This window comes from Myotis myotis, unplaced genomic scaffold (assembly GCF_014108235.1).
Source record: "Myotis myotis isolate mMyoMyo1 unplaced genomic scaffold, mMyoMyo1.p scaffold_m19_p_17, whole genome shotgun sequence".
NCBI classification, from domain to species: domain Eukaryota; kingdom Metazoa; phylum Chordata; class Mammalia; order Chiroptera; family Vespertilionidae; genus Myotis; species Myotis myotis.
In genome coordinates this window covers 18,368,789-18,377,886 of record NW_023416321.1, presented here as the reverse complement: position 1 = coordinate 18,377,886, position 9,098 = coordinate 18,368,789, and the positions used below count along the sequence as shown (strand labels likewise).

Below are 9,098 nucleotides of genomic sequence, written 5' to 3'. Positions count from 1 at the left end.
AGGCGTCTAAACCCTGTCAATGTTATGAACCATTTGTTTAATCTCATTTTAGAGATAAAGAATCTGAAGCTCTGAAGTTCAAGTTTCTGCAGCTGGAATCTAGCAGAGCCAGGACTCACTCAGATCTCCCTCTGCCTTCAGCCCAGTGGGGTGGTGCTCTGACTGGGACCCAGCCTGGGGGGTCGCGAGGTCTGAGGCCGCTGAGGAACATGGACCCCAAGGGGTGGGAGGGTCTTTTACCAGTAGGGTTGCCAGATAAAATATTGGATCCTAGTTAAATGCAAATTTCAGGTCAATGAATACTTTTATAGTATAAATACGTACCAAACATGACATGGGACATACTTATACTCGATCATTCATTTATGTGAAATTCAAATTTAACTGGGCATCCTGGGTTTGGGGAGGTTTGGTTGGTTTTTGTTTAATCTGTCAACGCTGTCTGCCAAGGACAGTCTCAGAGCCTTCAGTTGGGCAGCAAACACCGAAGCCCCAGCCAATGGATATTAATGACTCAGTGTTTGAGACTGGCTGCCCCCCGGCCCTGACTTCAGTGAGGCACAGAAGCCCTTGGCCTCTGCTGATGGGACCTGCTTGGTTCTCTCTGTGACTTCAGCAGGCCTGCGGAGTCCTTGAGCACTACAGATATCCTTTACGCGTACGGCCTCTCAGAAGATGACATTTCACAGGTCTTTGAAGAATAAAGATCAAGTTTATTGAATACAGCACCCGCCAGAGTGCCTGCAGCTGTGTCACTGAGGCAGCTGGAGGGAGCGGTCTCGGTGTGGTGTGCTCGCTAGTGAAATTCCACTGGAGAGGGCTGCAGCCTCTCGCTCACCCGCTCAGGACACCATCGGAAACATCGTAAGACCTCAGGAGACCATTTCTTTAGCAAGGAATAAATAAAAAAAAAATTAGTAAGAAAAATATGCATTTCATTCTTCTATTAAAAATAATATTCGCTGTAGGCAACCATCTTCCTGTTGCTCAGCCTTCAGCGTGGGAGAGGAAAAGAAAGGAGACAGAAAAACAGCTTAAGCACATCTGTGCTGTCCAGCTTCATTTTCTGCTTTGTGCATTGCCTGGGGTGAACCTTGTCTTCAAGTTGACATATCGATGGGGTTGCTTCCAAGCAGGGTTGTTCTCCCATTTGTGTCGGGCAAGGTTGCAGAGGGACAAGGTGCCGCTGTCCGGTCAGTGCTATGCACGTCCAAGGAACAAGGACTACCCAGAACTACAGGCCTTCGAGGGACCGAAGACAAAGAGAGAAACGCTAGCTAGCCCCTAAGCCAGGCCATTTGCTAGAAGTGATCCACTACAAAAAATAAAATAAAAAATAAACCAAACCAGAAAGACAAACCAGGTTTCCGTGTATGAAGGTACTTGGAAAAGTCCTTTATCTCTGTACAAGACAAAATATTCAAGTTTCAAAATATTCCAATGGCCTGCTGACTCTGAACCTCCTTCTGCTGCTCTCCATGCCCCAGGATGCTCTGACTGGGGGGGAGGTGGGCCGGGTGGGAAATTAGCCAGCCCCGCTGTATCTCTCTACCCACAACATCAAGGCAGCAAGATGGCTTTAAGAACTGGTGGCTTGGCCTGAGGAATTGCTTTGTTCAGTGGGAGCAGGGCAGGTTCAGAAATAAGTGCACAGAGCTCTTGGAATCGGGAATCGTCTGCTCTTCTTAGAATGTGGATGTCCTTCCGGGGACGAGTGTCCGCTCTCGCAGTCCTAAGTGCCATCAAGGGAGCCTTCCGTTCTCTGTAGTGACAAGACACAAGACAAGCTATGGTCACACCCTTCAGGACCGAAGACGGGCATGCCAAAATGCAGACAGCGCTTCTTAAAGGAACTCCAAAGCAAGGCTGTCTTCTGCCGGCACCGCCCACACTCATTTCCCCCTCGCTTCATGCCTGCTCTGGAGGGCTTGCAGCCTCTACTGCCCATGTGCCTGTGGCACAGCAGACTACCAACCAACTCCCTCCAGCACCCACTGTGCGCCCAGCACTACGTCCCCTGGGTGCTACATTTACCCACAGAGGAAGACTAGTGAAGTCAAGAGAGACCTGTCTTCTTGCTCCAGCCCTGCCTCTAACATAAGATGGACCTTCTCTAGGTCTGTGTTTTAATTTAAAAAATGAAGGAATGAACACTGATGACCAACCTTGAATGTTTTCAAATTATATGATTCTGCCTTAAAAAGGAATGAAATTCTGATAGATTTCAACATGGATCCACCTTGAAAATGCTAGGCTAAGTGAACTAGGGCAGACACAAAGGAACAAATGTTGTATGATTCCACCCCTATGAGGTTCCCAGAGTATTCAAATTTAGAGAGAGAGAGTAAATTAGTGGTTGCCAAGGGCTAGGGGACAAGGGGGTGAGTGTTGTTAAAGGGGTACAGAGTTTTGGTTCGGGATGATGAAAAAGTCCTGTGGGTGGACGGTGGTGATGATTGGACAACAGCGTGAGTGTATTTAACGTCACTAAACTGTACACTTAAAAATGGTTAAAATGGGCCAGGAAGCTCAGTTGGTTAGAGCGTTGTCCCGATACACCAAGACTGCAGGCTTGATCCTGGTCAGGGCACATACAAGAATCAACCAATGAATGCATAAGTAAGTGGAACAACAAATCAATGTTTCTCTCTCTCTCTCTCTCTCTCTCTCTCTCTCTCTCTCTCTTCCCATTTTCTCTCTCACTCTAAAATCAATCAATCAATAAAAATATTTAATGGTTAAAATGGTAAATTTTATGTTGTGTATGTTTTATAACAATAAAAAAAAGGCATTCCATATGCCTTCTTGTACTGTTCTCTAACTGCTTCATATGGTATTTATGTCACCTCCCAACCCCACCCTCATCAGTGACTAGACCCCTATCTTACCCAGGCAGTTCTCTATGCTGAGGATGCAAGAACCTGACACGCTCCCCCCACCCCACCCCCAATTTTATATCCTGGAATTCTTGACAAGCAACCCTGCTGTGAATTAGAAGGTGGAAGAGGTCCTAACAAACGGTGGGAGTTCAGAGGTGGAGCAAGATGAAGGTCTGAGGGGCTTCAGCTGGAAGCCCAAGGCTCTGCCTCCTCCTCTGCCAGGAGAGACCCTGGCGGGCGGGCCAAGAGAGCTGTGCTGGCCCAGGGGCTGGAGGCCCGCCAGCCTTGGCAGCTACCCCCGCCCCATTTCCTCCTCCACCGGAGGGCGACCCTGGTCCAGCCTTTTTGCAGGGCCCAGACCAAGTCCCTCCCCAGTCACCTCTGCTCTCCTCCGAGGGAAACCAGCACTTGGGCAGCTGCTGTCAGACCAGCCCCACAGACAGGAAGGGCTGGGCCACAGTCCGCTGCGCCTGGGGATTTTGAAGTAAAGGTGAACACGCTCACACCTAAGGCCTGTGCTTAAATCAGAGCCAGCCGTCAGCCGCGCACGGACAGAGACGAAATCGCCCTGCTTTCTGGCCAAAGGTCATTTTGCTTCGAACACCCCGAGGGGATCTCTACTTCCTGCTTCTAGACTGTGCCCCTTATGAGCATTTCCAATAAACCAGGTCTGCTAGGTGCTCATTTAATTCTGCAACAACCGGGGGAGGCGGCTTTAAAACTTACAACTTCCAGATGAGAAAACTGAGGCCCTGAGAAATCTGCCCACAGTGACATGGCTGATAAGTGGCTAATAAGGAAAAAAAGTCCAATTTTAATGGGGGTCTCTGATCCTATGTCAAAGCCTGGCTTTGGTTGAATCCTGTGCCTTGGGTAAGCAGGTGCCTTGTTCCCCTCTGTGACGGGGCATCTCAAGGCCAGGCGAAGTTCCCACATCCACACCCAAATCGCCACAGCGTTTGATGAAAAGAACTTCAAAATAGATCATAAACTAGCTTTTAAATGATAGTTTGCATGACACCTTGCACATGTTTCTCATTTAACCCTGAAGAAACTCCTAATAGGTAATTATTGTTTGTGTTGTTGTCATCATCTCCATTTTACAGATCAGGAAGCTTGAGGAAGACGGGATCACCCAAAAGATGTCTGGAGAACTGGATCTCACACTCCAGGCTCCTGATCCCAACTCCTGGGCAAGGCCCACTGCAGCCTCGCTGCCTGCTGGCTCCCAGGAGGGAGGAGGTGAGTTGCAAATAGGAGTTGCCTTTCTTCAGTAAGAAGGCAAGGTTCTTTCCAAGATCCCCAGACCCACGCAGGCCCAGATTCCCCCCTTTCGCTTAAGGACTGGGTGTTCTCTTCCACGTTATCTGTCTGCCTCCCTCCGCCACAAATACAATTTATAAACAAGGCAAAAATGGCAGAGGAAAATGAAGTCAGAGTGTGCCATTGAAGTAAGTCAAACAATACTAAATTGGTATTTGGCTGAGTGGCTATCTCATTGTTAAGATATTTCCTCCAATATGTTTTCAGAAGCACCGGCCATTAAACAACTGGGAATGATTGCCAGGTTTGATTTCAGGAAGGAAATCCCCTCCCATTTCCCTGCTGGGCAATTCAATTAATTTTCTCCTAATCCTCACCCACCAGGAGGAAACTATACCTGCTTCTCTTATAAACAAAATGCTTTCACTTAAAGATTCAAAATTCCTTCCAACGGCTGGGAACCCCTGCTCTCCCACCAAAAGACTTGAGTATTTTGGAGAGCAGGACCAGCCCTGGGTGGGCTCTCGGGAGCATCCTGGGAGCAGATTTCTGGGCTCACAGGCCAGCTTCTGGGGAAAGGGAAAGTTCTGTCTGTCCTGGACCTTGGAGCCTCTGTCCAGAGAGACCATTTGGATTGAAGACAAAGTAAATAAGCCGGTCCTGCAGGTCCAGCAGACCTGCCTTGGGTGGACACAGCCATGTTTACTGCAGCGTCTCCTTATCTGGGTCCCACACTGCCCATGGAACAACGGTCTCACCTTCCACTCTTTCCAGGCCATGATGGCTGGGACAATGACATCACTTTTTGGAGGGAGTCTTGTGTCATGGGCTGGCTAGGGGAGGAGGGAGCCTGGACACTTAAATTCCAGTCCTGGTTCTGCTATGAACTAGCTGGGTAACCCTGGGCAAGCTGTTTTGCCAATTTGGGTCTCGGTTTTCTCACCTATCAATTGGGCTCCCTGCCCTTCCCATGTAATAGTTTCTAATTTCAGCCCGGCCGCTGGCTCACTGGTTGAGTGTTGACCTATGAACCATGAGGTCACGGTCAGGGCACATGCCCGGGTTGTGGGTTCAATCCCCGGTGGGGGGTGTGCAGGAGGCAGCCGATCAATGATTCCCTCTCATCATTGATGTTTCTATCTCTCTCTGTCCCTCTCCCTTCCTCTCTGAAATCAATAAAATATATATTTTTAAAGTCTCTGATCTCAGAAGTCTTGGGGGGGGGGGTTAGGTTAGAAAAAGACACTCATCCATTCCTTTTGTCTTTAAACTGATAGCTTTCCTCCACAATAAGAATGTCAGCGCTTCCTGTCTGTCAAAGGCATAATGACTTCTCTGTTTTATAAGAAGGAAGACTCAGGCAAAGAAAGGAAGCCAGGGGGCCCATTGGAAGGGCTACCAGCAGTCTTGCTACAAGTTCTTCCCAGACCTCAAAGAAACAGGTTAGTGGGGCAAATTCTTCATCTCTGAAGATGCAAGCTGCCCTTCACTCCTGCACTGCTGCATGGCTCATAAAAAGGCTGGGAGTAGGAAGACAGGGGGAGATGGGTCTTTGCAACATTTGAACTTGGACTTCTGCAAGCCTTCCTCCCAAGCCTGGACCCTGGGCTAGCAGGAAATATGAACTTGGCTTGTTTGGAGCTAAGTGCCCTAGATTCCCAGTTCTCTGGGAGGGCGTTTCCAGGGTCTCCCTTCATATGTGACACTCTGGGCATGTGTGGCCCAAGTGCTGGGCTGAGATGCAATGATGCAAACAGTGGGAGAGCAACTGGCCCAGCAAAGCTGGCTGGTCTAATAACCCAATATCCATGGGCCCAGGGCTCCTGGTCTGAAACAGACGAGGCCAGTACATGGGTATAATCAGTGGGAATGCAGAATCTGGGTGAGTCTGGAAATATTTCACTGTTCAATGGACTATTTTTTTTAAATGATGCATATAAAATGTATACTTACAGAATATCTGTTTTCCATGAAATCTGTAAAACAAAGGGTAACAGGGAAGTGAGCAATGCAAAGAGAGCGTGTTTGGGTCCTCCCACCCCAGCATCTCAGGGGCTGATCCCAGAAGGGAAAGGGGGAGATGATGCAGAAGATGCCAGACCCACAAGCTTACTGGGTTCCCAAGTTTATGGTTCTTTTGCCCAGACAGCTTCCCCTGGGCCCTGTAGCTCTATGTGACAAGCATAGAATGCCCCTGGCCAGCTTATTTGATATTTAAATGACATATATATGTTTGTGTTGATTTCAGAGAGAGGGAGAGAGAAACATTAATTGGCTGCCTCCTGCATGCCCCTTACTGGGGATTGAACCTGCAACTCATGCATGTGTCCTGATTGGGAATCAAACCAGCAACCCCTCGTTGCATGGGACAGCGCTCAACCTCAACAACTGAGCCACACTGGCCAAGGCTCACTTGACATTTTAAACAGTTTTTAAAAAAATTAGTACCACCTATTATTTTAGGAACAAAGCTGAAAACCATAGAAAATAACAGATAAAAGTATCTCCAGTTCTACTCTTTGAACCCTATTGACACTTTTCATCTTTTCTGCTACCAGTAGGCTTCTTTTGGAGTTATAATTATACAGTACCTGCCATTTTATAGCCTATCTTTTTCACATTGCATGATTTTGTAAACATTTTCTGGTACCTTCTTAAACATTGTTAGCAGCTGCATAATAATCATTTGATGGATGTTTATTTACTTATCCAGTTCCTTACTTTAATAATTTAGGTTCTTTCCAAGTTTTTGCTATTTTAAATAATGCTGCCAGTATCTTCTTTGGGAATAAAGCTATTTTCATATGCCTTACTAGCCTGTCCATTCCCGGAGTGGAATCAATGGAGCAGAAAGTATAAACATTGCTGACACACTTGGCATGTATGGCCCAAGTGCTGGTCTGAAGGGCAGGACTGTTACATCCCTGTCCCTGAGGAGACTCGTTTCAACTGTCCGGAGACCACACTGTCTTCTTGCCAGAGTGCATGCTGGGACTAGCTGGCCCTGACAGGCTTCATTGATGAAAATGGCCCTGGCCAAATGTCAGGAAGAGAGTAGGGGTAAGAAAAGCCAATGAGACCGGCCAGTGTGCTCAGTGGTTGAGCATTGACCTATGAACCAGGAGGTCACGGTTCGATTCCCGGTCAGAACACACACCCGGGTTGCAGGCTCGATCCCCAGTGTGGGGCATGCAGGAGGCAGTTGATCAATGATTCTCATCATTGATGTTTCTCTCTCCCTCACCCTTCCTCTCTCTGAAATCAATTTTAAAGATATATTAAAAGAAAAATCAATGAAAACAGGAGGCTGAATTGTCCCTGACTGCATTAGTTAGAGTTAGTTTTCACTGCAAGAGGTAAGAAAGGGGTATGATTTGCCCCATTGGGCAAGACCAGGCCCCCACTAATAGCAGAGTTTCTGAATGGTCAGTGACCCACATGTTGGGGCTGATTCCTAGAGACTGTAGACATAGGCATAAAGACGGAGAAGCCACAGGGACCTCTTGTTATCTGAGGAAGGTCCCGAGAGGAGATGTAGATGCGAACTGGGGGTGGTTGCCATTCTTGATGGCTGTGGGGTGAAGGCAGGAAGGCCATAACCCCTCCTCAAGTCCCCAGTCTTACTGGTGGAAGCTCTCCAACGGGCCTCAGTTTCTACCAGCTGCCCAAGCTCAAACCTGGTCCCTCCTAAGTCTTGGGGCCCACCTGTTACAACCCTCTGTTTCTTTCTCTAATTTAGAAATATCCTGTTTCCACAACTCCACTTCCCCCTCGAGCCCTGTCTTATCACAGCTCCATTGTGTGTCCCCTCCAGAAGGAACAGGGCCAGCAGTTCCTAAGGGGCCCCTTCTGTCCTGGCCGGGACAGAGGCAGGCGGCAATGGCCAAATGGATGAATCAGCCCGACCGCGAAGCTGAGCCATTGTGTAAACTTCCACACATTGAGTGAGGCGGGCAGCACCCCACCCCCACCCCAAATCTGACCTGGGAGGATCCAAAGGACCCCATGCTTCCTGCTCCCCCAAAGCCCCAAAGGCTCTGGAATGAGACGAACTAGGGAGAAAGCCTCAGTCCGTGTTTCCTAAAGCAATCTGAGCACAAAATGCTAACATTTGAGTCTGCTGATATACACCAAGTTTCTGTACACAAGTTTCTGTGGGGTTGTTTTTTTTGTTTTGTTTTGGTTTTGGTAATAGAGGAACCACAACAAAAATAGAATCTGGAGAGCAGTATCCTTCCCCCCTGCTCCCCCGCCCCGGGGCGGGGGGGGGGGGCGGAGGACTGGCCCTCGTGCTCCTCTCGCCCTCCCAGAGGGGACATGGGACAGAAGCCCTCTGTTCTATTTTCTAAATGGCCAGCTACTCCTGGTTTACTGGGTTTCTCCCCCTTGAGAAACATCTGTTCGTCTGAATCCCAGGCAAAGGGAAGCAGAAGGTGGAGGCTGAGTGAGCAGATACTCAGGCAGGAAGGCGGGCTCTGTCTGACCCAAAAGGCTAGGTTAGTGTCTGGAGCAGGACTGGGCATCTTTTCTCAGGGCCTGGAGTTGTCAGGGGGATGTGCCCAAGACACCTCCCAAGGTGGGCACAGGGCACCTAGAGAGGAAAACCAGCTCTGCTGTTGGAAGCTCTCGGGAGGTGAATTCCTCTAAGCCGGGTTTCTTTTCTTTTCTTTTTTCTTTTCTTTTCTTTTCTTTTCTTTTCTTTTCTTTTCTTTTCTTTTCTTTTCTTTTCTTTTTTAATATATTTTATTGATTTTTTACAGAGAGGAAGGGAGAGGGATAGAGAATCAGAAACATCTATGAGAGAGAAGCATCGATCAGCTGCCTCCTGCACACCCCCCACCGGGGATGTGCCTGCAACTAAGGTACATGCCCTTGACCGGAATCGAACCTGGGACCCTTCAGTCCCCAGGCGACGCTCTATCCAGTGAGCCAAACCGGTCAGATAAGCCGGGTTTC

The 9,098-nt window shown here is 48.5% G+C and overlaps 1 protein-coding gene across 8 annotated transcripts in view; it reads right to left on the bottom strand.

Moving 5' to 3' along the window:
* Positions 1–690: 690 nt before the first annotated feature.
* PECAM1 (platelet and endothelial cell adhesion molecule 1) overlaps positions 691–9,098 on the bottom strand; it is a 50,661-nt gene continuing 42,253 nt past the window's right edge. For 5 of the 8 annotated variants that reach the window (XM_036339966.1, XM_036339970.1, XM_036339961.1 and 2 more), the window contains 2 exons: positions 6,096–6,118; positions 691–1,762 (listed from right to left, as the gene is read on the bottom strand). Coding sequence is in view for 4 of the 8 variants with exons in the window: in XM_036339964.1 (XP_036195857.1) it covers positions 1,733–1,762; positions 6,096–6,118 (53 nt within the window). In the remaining 4 variants the exon portion in view is untranslated. The remainder of the gene's footprint in view (positions 1,763–6,095; positions 6,119–9,098) is intronic. The other 3 variants (XM_036339962.1, XM_036339965.1, XM_036339969.1) reach the window with 1 other exon arrangement.